Here is a 16,848-nt window from a genome sequence, read left to right as displayed (position 1 = left end):
AGTATGCATTCTTGTTTTTGTAATTAGTGTTCTACAGACAATATCTTCCTTCTTACTTTTCCTTATTTTTTATTTTCTTACTATATGCAATATTTTCTTCAGATCTTATAGAACTTTAAAAGCACTTCAGTGGTATAGTTTTATCCATTAGGCATAGTTCTAATGTCGAGAAACTTGTTTCTAGAATTGGAAAACAAAAAATAAGAATAAACTCATCCATCACAAAGCCAAAAATGAGAAAAAAAATATCATCCATTCAGAATAGAGAAGGATATAGAAAAAAATATATATTTGTGAAAAGCTTATAGAGTAAAAAAAGGCCCTGCGTGGAAAAGCTAAGGGGAATACCATGATTATTTAGCCTGAATAGTACAGAAGTGCTTTATACTTTTATTTCATTATTATTACATAAGCATTTTTATGAAGGGGGATATTGTTCTCCTTTTTTTGAATAAAAGGGTAAGAAAAGGTCTTTATGAAGGAGGGATGAACACTGAAAATGAAAATTGATCATCCACTAATAAAAATAGTGCAAGAATATATTGAGTAATGTTTTGAATATCCAGCCTTGGTGGACCAATTAGAGGAGAATGGTCAATACTTTCCTTCAATGGTTTAGATCAGGTGTTGTAATCATAAAAGCTTAGGGGCCATGTAGATAACATAAGGTTTGAATCAGTTAAGTATAAGACAATTAGAAATGATTGGGGGCCTGTGAATGGCTTCTTTGTTACCTTCTGCCAGAAATTTTTCACTTGCCAGGAGTTTATTTGTTGATTTCTCTTGCGAGAGTTAGCCATTTTAAAATTTGGTTATATGGGATCCCTGGGTGGTGCAGCGGTTTAGCGCCTGCCTTTGGCCCGGGGCATGATCCTGGAGACCCGGGGTCGAATCCCACATCAGGCTCCTGGTGCATGGAGTCTGCTTCTCCCTCTGCCTGTGTCTCTGCCTCTCTCTCTCTCTCTCTCTCTCTCTGTGTGACTATCATAAATAAAAAAAAAAAAATTAAAAAAAAATAAAATTTGGTTATATAATTTGGAAAAGTCAGATGAAATTTAGCCATATATTACTGTCATAAATCCAATTAGATGAAACTGCCATTTCCCACTTAGCTTCAATTTTGTGGAGTTTCTATATTAATATTTTATTACAATAAATTTTCTGGTGATGTGTTAACTTGAATAAGAAAGTCATTTTATCAAAGTGTAACTGAGATGGATAATTAGTTTTAAATAAGTATTTTATGTTTCATTTCATTCTTTATACACTTCAGTCAATTTTTAGAAAATATTTTAGGACTAGCAAAGAAAAAAACCTATATACTTCAAAAAGTGATTATTGTAATTATTTTATTGCACCCATCATCCGTTTTTTACTTAGGTTAACTTTATTGTCTTGGTTTATTTTTAGACATGAGATTTTAAATTTATTTTTGGCTCCTAGTCTTAGTAAGTTTTAAATAATGGTTCTAATAATCTGTGCTGTTACTTTTTTTCTTTTGAAACTTTGAAGAACTGAACATATATAGGTAGGTTTGAGGCAGAAGTTTGAAATATGACTAGAATTTCTTGTGGTTTTTTTTCTCATGTAAAAATTTAAACTTGCCTAGAATTTCTCTGTGTTTCCCTGACAGTTCCTGGTATAATATGACCCTAGGTAGTGCCCATTGTTACAGTTAATTCATAACCTTTTCTTGTCTTTTGAAATTTACATTGTGCCTGCTTACCTCTTTAACAGGTTAGTACTCTGATGAATCAAGTCTTTGCTCAATTTTTCATTCATTTATTTATTCATGCAAGAAGTGTTGAGAGCCTCCCATGAATTAGGCATTGAGGATAAAAAGAGTAAGACCAGGTTTCCCTCAGGGAATTTGATTTAGCAATACAATCGATTAATTTAATCAATGTTTATATGACACCTCTGTTTACCAGGCGTTATTCTTCAGTTTGCAGCAATTAATTAAGCAGTTTCCATGTCTTCATGGCAATAAACAGGTATATATCATTTACAGATTAGAATTTGAAGAAAAGTAAAGCATAGGAAGAGATGAGTGAGGGCTTTGGGGAATAATTCATGCCACAAAAAATTGTTCCCCCTTGAGTTAAAGGAGCTGTTCTTTTGTACCCCTGTATTAGTATGTCATTGGTGGCTATATTGAGCTTAGATCAGTTGTCTGAGGCTGGGAGCAGCTCTGAGCCATTAACACCTGAGGAATGAGTGCTCTGATCCTATAGTGGGGATCTGGATAGGACATCATAGAGTCCACTAATGCAGGATATCTTTTCTTTTCCTCCTCAGTGTGTTTTGTCATAATTTTTCTTGGATTTGTGAAGACTAATGCCAGCCTATAACACTGCTACTACTACTATTTTTTTTTTAATTCATTAGATTAAGGTAAAATAAGTTAAAGTATGTGCTGGTGCTACACAAAATAAAAAGCAGTATTTCAAAAATGGGACTCAAATGGGGTAATACTTCTGAGACTTAATTTGGATCACTAGATTTAGATATTTATAGTTTCAGTTAATGTTTTAAATAGATTTATTGTATTCCTTTTCTAAGCAAGGCATTGAGGAAGAAGACAAAAAGCATGGGTTCAAATATTAGCTGCATAACTGTGAGCATGCTATTTCACTTTTCTTTACCTCAAATTTTTCTTTAAAATAAAGCAAATACCACCCATCTTAAGGGGGTTTTGATGAGGGTTAAATGAGATCATATGTACAGTATTTTACATATTTTGTTTATACTTGGATACACAGAAAATCTTGTATATAAAAAATAATTGTTCATTCTCTTTCAAGAAAATACAAATTGAAGAGTTAAAAGACTTGCTGTTTAAATTTTATAATATATTTTAAAACATGAAGTCTATATAAAATTATAAAATATATTTTTTTCAGGTTTTTCAGTTTTTAGTGAAATATAAATATCAAACTTAGAATTTCTACATCCCAGTCTCTTATTTATTTTTTAAAAATATTTTATTTATTTATTCATGATAGACACTGAGAGAGAGACAGAGACACAGGCAGGGGGAGAAGCAGGCTCCTCAACAGGGAGCCTGATGGGGCTCTGTCCCTGACCCCAGGATGATTCCCTGAGCCAAATGTGCAACTGCTGAGCCACCCAGGTGTCCATCATGTAGTCTCTTAAATAGGGGGCGAAAGTAACTAAGCATAGCTCTTAAGATGAATATATTTCTTAAATGCTTGAAACATTTTTTTTCACCTTATTTATCTTCAGTGATTAAAAGGATAAGTCATTTATTGGTGTTCACCTGTTTATGTTTTTTTTTTTTCTTTTTCACCTGTTTATGTTTTACACTGTATTGGCGACCTTACTAAGCTCACTTATTCTAATAGTTTATAAGTTCTCTTAGATTTTCTAAGTATATGATCATATTGTCTGTGAAAGTAGCATTTTTTAAAAAGACTTTATTTATTTATTCATGAGAGACACACAGAGAGAGGCAGAGATACAGGCAGAGGGAGAAGAAGCAGACTCCATGCAGGGAGCGCAATGTGGGACTCAATCCTGGGACTCCAGGATCACGCCCTGGGCAGAAGGGAGGCACTAAACCACTGAGCCACCCAGGGATCCCTGAAAGTAGCATTTTTAGGGCACCTGGGTGGTCATTTGGTTAAGACGTCTGCCTTCTCTTCTACTCAGGTCATGATCCCAGAGTCCTGGAATTGAGCCCTACATCAGGCTCCCTGCTCAGTAGGGAGTCTGCTTTTCCCTTTCTCTCTACCCACACCCTTGCTTATGCTCTCTCTCTCTCCCCGCTCTCTCTCTCTCCATTCTTGCTCTCAAATAAATAAATACACTCTTAAAAAGATAGTAGCATTTTTATTTCTACTTTTCCATTCTTTGTATTTCATATTCAGAATGATATTGAGTGTAACTGGTGATAAGAAGTGGTCATATCATTTATCTCAGGCAGAATATTTTTATTCATTCGCCATTAAATAGTGTTTACTACAGGTTTTTAAAAAGGCATACTTTTAAAATATAAAGAATTTCTCTTATTTCTAGTTTTGTACAAGTTTTTTTAGATCATGAATGAGTATTTCATCAATTACTTTTGCTTTATCTATTGATAGTATGATTTATTTCTCTTGTTAATGTGGTAAATTATATTGATTTTCATATGTTCAATCACTTTTGTATTTCTGGATTAAACTCACACTTGGTCCTGATCAGTGTATTGATAGATTTCATTTTGCCAATATTTTGTTAGAGTTTTCGCATTTATGTCAAAAGAGAGGTCTGTAATTTCTTTCTTTTTTTTAAAAAAAGATTTTATTTATTCATAGAGACAGAGAGAGAGAGAGAGAGAGAGAGAGAGGCAGAGACACAGGCAGAAGGAGAAGCAGGCAACATGCGGAGAGCCTGATGTGAGACTCCAGGGTCTCCAGGATCATGCCCTGGGCTGCAGGCGGCGCTAAACCGCTGCGCCACCGGGGCTGCCCTGTAATTTCTTTTTTGTAACTTATTTCTTGTAATAACCATATTGACGTATGTTATTAAGCTTATGCTGTCTTTGGAAAACAAGTTTGGAAGTGTTCTTTGTTTTTACTCTCTGGAACAGTTTGTGTAAGATTGGTATTCTCTCTTAAATGCTGATAGGATTCATTGTTGAAATGATCTGGACTTAGAGTTTTTTTGTGGGTGTGTGTTTTTACTGTACATAACAAATTTCAGATATATAGAAAATGTAACATAATTTTACAGTTAACATGTGTATACCTACTACTTAGAATCTACTGTTAACATTTTGCTGTAATTGCTTTATTACATATCTGCCTTACCATCATCTCTCTATCCATCATTTCATCTTATTTTTTTTTAAGATTTTATTTATTCACGAGAGAGAGAGAGAAAGAAAGAGATAGGCAGAGGAAGAAGCAGGCTCCATGCAGGGAGCCCAACATGGGACTCGATCCTGGGTCTCCAGGATCATACCCAGGGCTGAAGGCGGTGCTAAACTGCGGGTCCACCAGGGCTGCCCTCATCTTATTTTTTGATGCATTTCAAGGAATTGGAGATGTCAGTATGCTTCTTCTAAATATTTAAGCATGAAAGTCATAACTAGAGTTCAGTTTTTACTCTTTTTTTTTGAGGTAAAGTACATATGCAGTTTCATTCACAAATCTTATGTGAACATTTGCTGAATTTTGACAAATGCATACATCTGTGTATTCCAAACTTCTTTTTTTTTTAAGATTTTATTTATTCTTGAGAGACAGAGAGAGAGAGAGAGAGGGGGGCAAAGACACAGGTAGCGGGAGAAGCAGGCTCCATGCAGAGAGCCCGACACGGAACTCGATCCCGGGTCTCCAGGATCATACCCTGGGCCAAAGGTGGCGCTAAACTGCTGTGCCACCCAGGCTGCCTTATATAGGGTTCTATTTCAGCATATTTTTAGATTTGTTTGTTAAATATGCAAATAGTTCATATCTTATTGCTGAGTAGTATCATACTATATGAAAATCCCACAGTTTATCCATTTTCCTATGGACACCTAGGCTATTTTTGGGTTGTTAAAGCTGCTATGAAAATTGTTATACTAGTTTTTTTATGCACATATGTTTTAATTCCTCCTGGGTAAATATGTAATGTGTGGAGTCATATGTTAGGAATATGCTTAGTTTTAATAAACTTAATAAACTTCTAGACTTCTGTCTAAAGCAATTGTACTATTTACCTCTGAAACAATGTATTAAGAGTTTCATTTGCTCTTTATCCTGGTCACTATTTGATATTATCAGTCTTTCAAAAGTTTGCTCTTCTGGCAGAGCATAGTGGTAGCTATGTGTTTTCCCAATGACAAATTGTGTTAATCTCTTTCAGTATATGTATTGGCCATTCATATATCTTCTTTTTAAAAGTGTTCAAATCTTTCACCCATTGGAAACTTTGATTGTCTCTTTATTGGATTGTAGGTGTTCTTTATATATCTTGGATATCAGTCTGTGTTAGAAACATGTTTTGTGAATAATTTCTCCCAGTTTGTAACTTGCCTCTTCATTTGGTGATATTTTTTATGTGCAGATGTTTTTAAAATTTTTAATGAATTCCAAATGTATCTTTTTCTCTTTTATGGTTATTACTTTCTGTGCTCTAAGAATCTTTTGCCTATTTCTAAATAATAAGGATGTTCTCCTGAGTTTTCTTCTGAAAGCTTTATGATTTTAGTGTTTGTGTGATGTTTGATGCTTGATATGTTTTGACTTAATTTTCATGTATAGTGTGAAGCACAGATCAATGTTAATTTTTTAAAGAATGGATATCTGTTTGTTCCACTACCATTTGTTGAAAAGACTTTTCTTTACTCAATAATGACTTGGTCAAAAAAAAAAAAAAAGAACATATCAGTGTAGGTCTTTTTCTGGACTACATATTCAGTATTGTTTATCTTCTGATGATATTTAGGAGAGTACTATACTGTCATGATTTCTGGAGCTATAGAGTAAGTATTGAATTCAGATCCTATAAATACTCCAGCTTTTTTGTTAGTTTCCATGATTGCTTTGGGTGTTCTAGGCTCCTTGTATTACCGTATATGTTTTAGAATGAGCTTCTCAGTTTTCTATGAAAAAAAAAATGCCTACTGGAACTTGAATTTTTGTTACCTCTTTAGGACATTATGTAGAGAATCAACATTTTGACAATATTGAACTTTCCAATCTATGAACATGGTATATCTCTTGTTTTATTCTTTATTTATTTATTTATTTTTAATTTTTAATTTTTAAAATTTATTTATGATAGTCACAGAGAGAGAGAGGGAGAGGCAGAGACACAGGCAGAGGGAGAAGCCGGCTCCATGCACCGGGAGCCCGAAGTGGGATTCGATCCCGGGTCTCCAGGATCGCGCCCTGGGCCAAAGGCAGGCGCCAAACCGCTGCGCCACCCAGGGATTCCTATTCTTTATTTTTTTAAAGCAACCTTTTATAGTTTTCAGTGTCTTTTATTTTTTTATTTTTATTTTTGTTTTTATTTTTATTATTTTTTAAAAAGATTTATTTATTTATTTATTTATGATAGAGAGAGAGAGAGGCAGAGACACAGGCAGAGGCAGAAGCAGGCTCCATGCAGGGAGCCTGATGCGGGACTTGATCCCAGGACTCCAGGATCGCGCCCTGGGCCAAAGGCAGGCACTAAACCACTGAGCCACCCAGGGATCCCCTTCAGTGTCTTTTATTAAGGATATTTTAGTCTATGTTCATGTGGTATATGGTCTATAATTTTTCGTAATTTCTGTTAGGTTTTGGGATTATGATTATACTACCTCATAAAATATATTTGGAAGTATTCCTTCTATTTCCTTAAGGAAACTGTATAAAAATTGATACTGTTATACCTTAAATGTTCAGGAGACTTCACTAATGAAATAATCTGGCCCTGTAGTTTTCTTTCTGGGAGGAGTTTTGATAAGTTCAATTTCTTTAATAGAGATACGGCTGCTTCAGATTTTTTGCTCAGTTTTGTGTCAGCTTTGGTAATTTGTATTTTTCAAAAAACCTGTTTTGTATAAAACATTAAGTTTGGTGTAAAGTTGGTATAGTATCTTATTTTAAAAAGCCTTTAGTGTCTGAAATGAAGTCCCCTATTTCCTTTCTCATATTGGCAATCTCTCTCTTTCTCTCTCTCTCTTTTTGATTAGCTTTGCTAGGGATTTATTAATTTTACTACTTTTCAGAAATCCAATGTTTTGCTTCATTGATTTTATCTGTTTTGGATTTGTTTTCTATATCATTGATTTCTACTCTTTACTCTTCTGTTTTCTTTGATTTGCTGTTTGTTTTTGAACTTTTTAAAATAGAAGCTTAGATATTGATTTCATCCTTTTCTAATTATGTGCATTCTTCTCTACAATTATTTACAAGCATTGTTTTAGTTTCATTCTTTATGTTTCTATAATTTATATTTTCATTATAATTTATTGCAAATATTTTAAAATTTCCATTGTATTTATATACTTTATTTTGACTCATGTTATTTAGAAGTATGTCACTTAATATTCAAGTAGTAGGGGAGTTTCTCAATTAAAAGTTACTTTTAGCTTAATTGCCTTGTAGCTAGAAAATATATTCTTGAAGACTTAAGATCTTTGAAATTTGTTGAAACTTGTTTTATGATTCAGTCTGTGATCCATTTTGTTATGTATTTTGTGTATAATTTGTATACTCTGTTTTTATTTGGAAGGATATACTATGTATATGAAGTCTAGTTGGTTAATCATGTATCAAACCTGTATCTTAGTAATTTTTTTCTTCTTCCTCTTGTAGCTATTGACAAAGATGCGTTAGTTTCTCATCTGATTATGGATTTGTCCATAACCTCTGTTAGTCTTGTATATTTTTGCTTTATATTTTTTTAAGCTTTGTTATTGGGTTCATTCATACTTAGAAATATGATATCTTTTTGTTGGTTTGACTTTTTAATTATTAAGAAATGTCTCTCTTTATTTTTATAAGCTGACTTTGCCTGATATTAGCATAGCTATAACAGCTTCCTTTTAATTGTTTTTTGGATGAAATGCTTTTCCCCATTATCTTATATTTAATCTTTCTATGACACTAAGTAGTCTTATAGTGGAGTGAATATTTAACATAATAACTATAATTTGAATTTAAAGCTACCATCTATATTTTTATATTTCATTGGTGTGCACTATGCTTTTTCTCTCACTTTATACCTTCTTTGGTTCAATGAAATATTTTAATTATTCTTTTTCTCACTTCAGTTAACCTTAATGGTTATCCTAGAAATTACTACATTAATTTTGAGTTATTGCAGTCTGATGCAGATTATTAGTTTTATCACTTCCTGCATAATGCAGATATCTTAGAAACTTTAACTCTATTTATCCCAGTTCTAACCTTTTTTTGTTATTGTTATGCATTTTAAATCTACATAAAATGTAAACTTAACAAGCTGGTAATATAATTATTTTTATGGTTTTTTTTGTGTGTGTGTGTATTTTTTATTGGAGTTCAATTTGCCAGCATATAGCATAACACCCAGTGCTTTTTTTTTTTTTTTTAAGGTTTTATTTATTTATTCATGAGAGAGACAGAGAGAGAGGCAGAGACAGATGGGGAGGAGCAGGCTCCCTCTGGGGAACCTGATACGGAACTCGATCCTGGAACCCCGGGATCACTCTCTGAGCCAAAGGCAGACTCAACCACTGAACCACCCAGGCGTCCCTATAGTCATTGTTCATCCATGTTTCCCAACATTTACCTTTTTTATGACTCTTCCTTTTTGCATTTCTATGCTTTTTTTTCTAGTATCATTTTCTGTCTGTTGCTAGAACCCTCTTTTAGTATTTCTTTTACTAATAAATTCTTGTTTGTTTTTCTGAAATCACCTTTATTTCATTTTCAGTTTTCAAACATATTTTAAGTTGTGAATAGATTTCTTGATTGGCACCTATTTTCTTCTAGAATTTTTAGGAAGTCATTCCATTGTCTTCTGCCATTCTTAATTTCTGTTGAAAGTTATTTCGTGTGTTGACTGTTGCTTATTTAAATTATTTTTTTCCTCCAGCTCTTTAAAGATTTGACTTTATGTCTATCATTAATGTTAAGAAATTCTTTGTTGTTATTACTTCAGATATTACTTGTTATTTTCTCTCTCCTTTCTTCTGAGATTTCATTGATATGTGTGGTAGAACCTTTCATTGGGTTCCAAAGGCCTCTTATTCTCTCTTACATTTTTCAACCTTTATTTTTCAGTGTTTTGGTTTGGATATTTTTTGTTAACCTCCGTTTTAGTTCATGTGTATTTTGTTCAGTCTGCTGGAGGCACCAAATACAACACTTTCTGGAAATTTTGCCATGAAGTCTAGGGATAGGAGCAATAATTGGACCATGTGGGAATAAAGAGAAGGGCTTACTTACTTGTTTTTGGTTAGGACATATGGGCATGTTTATGTTATAATGGGAATGATTCAGTAGAGAGAAAAAATTAAAGCTGTGTGGGAAAGAAAAGGCAGATGTTTTTTGGCTAAAAATCCTTGAGGTGAGAGAGGACATAATCTGAAGCACAACTAGAAGAATTTTCCTTTGATAGAACTGGGATATAAGGAGGTTAGGCACTCATTCATGTATATAGTGGTCTTTGAGGTGGGATTCTGGCTTGACCAATGGAAAATATGCACCTGCCGTAAGTTTCTAGACTCTTAAACTTTGGGATGTGTGTATTGGGCATATGGGAAAATTGTCCAAGAAAAGAAGAGTCAAGTGGAAGCGGAAGGGGCTACTTAATTCTTTCATCTATTTCTGTGTAACCTTAGTGATATCTACTTTTATCTCTTAGGATACTCAAAGTATTAGAGTATATTTTTAAGGAAATACTAAATTGTTTAAGTTAGATTAATTAAATGTTTTTGTCATATTGTTAATATTTCTGTAGTATATACTTAAACATAGTTAATTCCTTATAGTGCATTTAAAATTAATTATTAATAGTGTTTTGAATAGAAAATCAAGTTTTCTAATGTATATTCCCATATTTTCTTTTACAGTTTTGTGAGTACTAGAATAGCACAACCATGTTTCGGAATAGTCTCAAGATGCTTCTTACTGGAGGGAAATCAAGTCGTAAAAACAGATCAAGTGGTAAGTGACTATGTTACATTTATTCTGTGTGATACTTCAGAAAGAGAAGTTCTTTTAGGGGTCTGAATTGATGCTACAACTTCATATATTTATTTATTGAATGGTTTATTTAATTTAGAAAAAAAAGTTTACATTCCATTAGGCTGCCATACTTTTTTTTTTTTTTTTTTTAAGATTTTATTTATTTATTCATGAGAGACACGGAGAGGGAGGCAGAGACATAGACAGAGGGAGAGGCAGGCTGCCTGTTGGGGACCTGATGTAGGACTCAATCCCAGGACCCTGGGCTCATGACCTGACCCAAAGGCAGATGCTCAACCACTGAGCCACCCAGGTGTCCCTTCCCTCCCCACCCCACCCCCTTTTTGTTTTTTTTTTTTAAATATTTTTTAAAAATTTTTATTTATTTATGATAGTCACAGAGAGAGAGAGAGAGAGAGAGAGAGGCAGAGACATAGGCAGAGGGAGAAGCAGGCTCCATGCACCAGGAGCCTGATGTGGGATTCGATCCCGGGTCTCCAGGATTGCCCCCTGGGCCAAAGGCAGGCGCCAAACCGCTGCGCCACCCAGGGATCCCCCCACCCCCTTTTTGAAAAATACTTTTATTTATTTGAGAGAGGGAGAGCACATGAGCAAGATAGAGCAGAAGCAGGGGCAGAGGGAGAGAGAAAGCAGACTCCCTGCTGAGTAGGGATCCCAATAAGGGGCTCAGTGCCAGGAACCTGAGATCATGACCTGAGCTGAAGGCAGACATTTAACCATCTGAGGCAGCCAGGCACCCCAAGGCTGCCATACTCTTAATTAAGAGGTAGGAACACTTGAATACTTATCAGGAAGAGTTAGATAAAGGGAAGTTGGTAGAAGAAACATTAATTTAAAATATAGGAGAGAGTAATGCTTCTGTGCATTACTTAATACGAACTTTCTAGACCTAAATTTAGTTTTTTTATTTTTTAAAGATTTTATTTATTTTAGAGAGAGGATGAGAGAGAGCATGAGCCAGGGGCAGGGGAGAAGCAGGCTCCTCACTGAGTGCGGAGCCTGACATGGGGCTCCATCCCAGGACCCTGAGATCATTACCCGAGCCAAAGGCAGACCCTCAACCAACCGAGCCACACAGGTGCCCCTAGACCTAAATTTACTTTTTGAATTAACATGTGAAATTATTTCAGTCCTAGGCACTCTTTGGAGAATGAGACTGTAAAAATAGAAACTGTCCTCAGAGAGTTTTATGGAAAGTGAAATATAAATTTTAGATTTTTATAGTCATTAAAATAAAGTTTATAAAGGTTGGTTTAAGAATAGGAGATAATTCCAGGCTTTTAAGGTAAAAACAAGCTGAAACTCTATATATACTTTTTTTTGGAGAAATGTTGAGAAATGTGCTAAATATTTGTTTTCTGCTAATGAGTTGTAGATATTATATCCTTTTAATCATTTCAATTTCCTAATTTTTCTTATTTTACAAGTTAACTTTATTTTTTTTTATAGTTTTTGAGGTTTGCCTTATAGCTCAGCATATGATCAATTTTGGTGAATGTTTTGGATGCACCTGAAAATAATGTGGATTCTGCAGTTATTGGGTGCAGTGTAGTTAATGGTGGTACTCAAATATTTTAGATTCTTACTCATTTTAAAGAAATTATTTGCTGAGAAAGCTATGATTAAATCTCACATTATGGTTGTTGAATTGTCTGTTTTTCTACTTCTTGTTCCTGACAGCTTTTGCTTTATATATTTGGAAGCTATTTTATTAGATACATTGAAATTTAGAATTCTGCTATCTTCCTGGTGAATTTGGTGGTTTCACCATAATGAAATATCCTCTTTATTTCTAATAATGTCTTTTGTTTGAAAGCTGACTTTGTCTAATATTACTATAGTTATCCTAGCCTTTTCTTGATTTGTGTTTGCATAGTATGATTTGTTCTATTCTTTTTACTTTCAGCATTTCTTTTTTTTTTTTAACTCTTTTTTTTTTAAATTTTTATTTATTTATGATAGTTACAGAGAGAGAGAGGCAGAGACACAGGCAGAGGGAGAAGCAGGCTCCATGCACCGGGAGCCCGATGTGGGATTCGATCCCGGGTCCCCAGAATCGCGCCCTGGGCCAAAGGCAGGCGCCAAACCACTGCGCCACCCAGGGATCCCTACTTTCAGCATTTCTATATGGTTATACTGTTAATAGAATACAGTTGGATTTTCTTCTTTTATTCATTCAGACAGGTTTTTTTCCTTAAAAAAGATGTTGGTTAAGCCACATTAATTCAACCAATGATACATTTGAGTGTAAATATAACTTATTACAATGTGCTTTCTCCTTGTCCTACCTGTTCTTTGTTCTTTCTCCTTTCTTGCTTTATTTTAGATGGATCAAAAACATTTTTTATTATTCCATATCTCTTCCTTTTGACTTGGAAGGTATATATTCTTGTAATTCTTTCTGTGGTTATCTTAAAGACTAAAATATCAAAGTTTGATGTTGATTCAAACAACTTTTACTTTCTTCTTGGACAATGCAAGAGCCTTAGATTCTTTTCACCTGTATGTATCTTAAACTCCAAGACATTATTGTTGTCTTATGTAGTCACCATTATTTAGGTTTACCTACATACTTGATTGTTACATTGATTTTCTTTTCTTTTTTCTTTTTTTTTTTTAAGATTTATTTATTTATTTATGATAGACATAGAGAGAGAGAGAGAGAGGCAGAGACACAGGAGGGAGAAGCAGGCTCCATGCCGAGAGCCGGACGCGGGACTCGATCCCCGGACTCCAGGATCGCGCCCCAGGCCAAAGGCAGGTGCCAAACCGCCGAGCCACCCAGGGATCCCCTTACATTGATTTTCATTCCTTCCTTCATCCCTCACTTTTTTCTAGATGAGATCATTTTTCTTTTTGTCTGGAGAAGACTATCATTTCCTTCCTTTGGCAAATTTACTTTGCTTTTCTTTATGTGAAAATGTCCTTATTTTGCCTTTATTTTTTGTGGGATATTTTTGCTGGGAGTAGAATTCTAGGTTAGCAGTTATCTTCTTTCATGACTTTCAAATATAGTTCATTGTCTTCTGGCTCCTTGAATTATTTCTGGTGAGAAATCCATTGTTAGTCTAATTGCTGCCTCTTTAAAGGTGATCTTTTTTCTCCTTGTTTTTAGTTTTCTAGATTTACACTGATGTGTCTAGGAGTGATTTTCTCTTTTCTTCTTTTTTTATTATTATAGTTGACATACAATTTCATATTAGTTTCAGATATGCAACATACTCATTGCTCACTATGGTAAGTGTAGTCACCATCTGTTGTCATACATTATTACAGTATTATTGACTATATTCCCTATACTGTACCTTTTATTTCTGTGACTTATTTATTTTATAACTGATAGTATGTACTTCTTAGTCTCCTTTACCTATTTTGCCTATCTCCAACCCCCCCCCCATTGGCAGCCACCAATTGATTTTCTGTATGAATTTGTTTCTGTTTGTTGGTTGGTTGGTTTTGTTTTGTTTTTTAGACTCCACATATAATTGAAAACAAATGGTACGTGTTTTTCTCTCTTTCTCTGACTCATTAAGCTTAGCATAATAACCTCTTCCATCTTTTTTTTTTTTTTTTAAGATTTTGTTTATTTATTTGACAGAGAGCATAAGCAGGTGGTAGTTGCAGTGGAGGGAGAAACAGGTGCTCTGGGGAGCACAGAGCCAGATTCGAGACTTGATCCAGGACACTGGGATAATGATCTGAGCGGAAGGCAGATGCTTAACTGAGCCACCCAGGCGCTCATTTCAGTATCTCTTAAAGACAAGGAGATTCTTTTATATAACCACAGTATACTTATCAGTCTCAAACAGTTTAACATTGATACAGTACTTTAATCTACCATTTATTTTCCAAATTTTGTCAATTTACCCAGTAATTTCCTTTGTAGAATTTTACCCCTTGTTTTTAAAATCTAATTAGGATAAGGCATTGCATTACTTGTCATGTCTTTTTACTCCTACTCAATTTGAAATAGTTTTTCTGCCTTTCTGGACATTTTTAAAGAATAAAGACTCTCTCTCCCTTTAAAAATAAGCAGAATGCCCCTAATTTTGTGTTTGTTTTTGTTTTTTTAAATAATCAAGAGTCAGGATTTGGTCTGAATGTTACTTAAATGTATGTGTTTTCTTTTTGGAGCATCACAGCTGGAAGCACACAATGTCTGTCATTCATTAGTGATTTTGATGACCAAATCAAGATATTCTCCAGGTTTTTCTGCTATATCGATACTGATTTTCCTCTTTCAATTTAAAAACAATCGAGAGATGGACACCATTTTATTCTTCTTATGGTTTCCAATTCTTGGTCAGTATTCTCAATTTTGTCTCTTATCTCCCCAAGTGTAGTAAATGTATATTTATATTTATATCTATATTTATCTGTCTTAAAATCTATGTCTTGGGACGCCTGGGTGGTCAGCGGTTGGGCACCTGCCTTCGGCTCAGGTCGTGATCCCAGGATCCGGGATCAAGTACTGCATCGGGCTCCCTGTGAGGAGCCTCTGCCTCTCTCTCTCTGTGTTTCTTATGAATAAATAAATAAATCTTAAAAAAAAAAAAAAAGAAATCTGTGTCTGATAACGAAATGTGTCTGTTTTTGTTGTCTCTTTCTTTTGTTTTTTACTACTGTTATTTCCTCATGTGTCTAGTTAATTTTTTGGAGTAAGCATTTTATTTTGGATTAAATTTAGACTTATAGAAAAGTTATAAAGATAGTACAGACAATTCTCATGTACCCCTTTCCCACTTTTACCCGTTGTTACATCTTACATTATTATGGTCCATTGTCTAAAGTAAGATACCAGCATTGGTACACTACTCTACCAGATTTTTACTTGGATCTCATTAGTTTTTCCATTCATGTCCTTATTCTGCTTCAGAATCCAATCCAGAGAACTACATTGCGTTTAGTTGTTTTGTTTCCCCAGACAGTTTGATTGAATTTGGCAGAAACAATAATTGGCATCATTCCACTGGTCACTTTTTGATTACACACACACACACACACACACACACACACACACACCCTCCTCATATATGTTGGAGATTTAAGCTGCCTCCAAATTTGACATTTAAAGAAATGATTTGTCCAAAATTTGTTTTCTGGCCTAGAGCCATGATTTTCTTAGACACCTTTAGTTGTTCACTTTTGACAACAGCACTAGCATTTTCTCTCACTTCATAACTATCATTTCATATACTACTAGATGACTAGTAGTAATCAATAAAGCCATAATAGGATGCAGTTGTGGATAGCCTTTTTGACCTGGGTACCAGATAAGTAATATGTGTCATACTAACCTTACTAACGGTAGGCTTCCTATTTGTGCTTTAGCAAAATTACAAATTATTACATGCTAGGCTTCTAAGTACTGCTCTAGTAGAAATATTATTAAATTCATACTTGTGAAGTTTCTACTGTAGTATTAAAGCTAATTCCTTTGATTTACTAGGTATTTAATTATGTCAGTAATGATTTTGGGGGGTCTTATTTTAGTATTTATTCTCCATGGTTTTTCATGTAAAATGTTTATAATTTAGAGTAGTTATAAAAATAGTGGTTTGTATTCTGTATGAAAAGAACCCTATTTGTAGAAAAGCAGTACTTTTTTTCAAACGTTTTCCAAGGCAGGAAATTCTAGAGCAAGGATGCATCTTACATATTTTTTTTTAAAGTGTACTTATGGAATGATATCATTAGTGTTTTCATCATTATTTTTCTTTCTTTTATTGTTAAAGAATAAATGGGTGGACTTGATTCTTTATATTAACTTTTGTTCATAGCTTATTTTTAAGATTAAAAAGGTGTGTTTTCATAGGCATAATTATTTGTTTTGTATTAGGAAACCAACTTAGTATTAGTTTAAAAAGAATTTGTAATAAAGGGACATTGTTATAATTTGTCTTTTAAATAGCTGATCCGAACTTTTATGCGGCCACTAGATAAATATTTCACAGATAGCGATTTTATATCATATAATAACAAATGAATTTTCTCAGACAATGTTTTTTTCCCTAAGGACATGTGAATATCAGGTTTCAATTTTATAACTTAACTCTATTTTCTGTATAAAAATTGTTCTTGATGAGTGTAGGACTAGGTACTCCTAAGTTTTACAAAAAAACAATTGTGTGACTGTTTTGAATTATGAGTTACAAAGGAAATATATGTTTCT

The 16,848-nt window shown here is 33.9% G+C and overlaps 1 protein-coding gene across 9 annotated transcripts in view; it reads left to right on the top strand.

The window, feature by feature from the left end:
- TANC2 (tetratricopeptide repeat, ankyrin repeat and coiled-coil containing 2) overlaps nucleotides 1-16,848 on the top strand; it is a 369,082-nt gene that overhangs the window by 49,436 nt on the left and 302,798 nt on the right. For 7 of the 9 annotated variants that reach the window (XM_077853866.1, XM_077853860.1, XM_077853862.1 and 4 more), the window contains one exon: nucleotides 10,541-10,634. In XM_077853866.1, coding sequence (XP_077709992.1) covers nucleotides 10,568-10,634 — 67 coding nt within the window. In that variant the 5' untranslated portion in view covers nucleotides 10,541-10,567. Of the gene's footprint in view, nucleotides 1-10,540; nucleotides 10,635-16,848 lie in introns of those variants that run through there. The other 2 variants (XM_077853870.1, XM_077853864.1) reach the window with 1 other exon arrangement.

Source organism: Canis aureus, chromosome 16, assembly GCF_053574225.1.
Source record: "Canis aureus isolate CA01 chromosome 16, VMU_Caureus_v.1.0, whole genome shotgun sequence".
Classification (NCBI taxonomy): domain Eukaryota; kingdom Metazoa; phylum Chordata; class Mammalia; order Carnivora; family Canidae; genus Canis; species Canis aureus.
The sequence above is the reverse complement of the archived record's forward strand: the minus strand, read 5'-3'. Positions and strand labels throughout refer to the sequence as shown.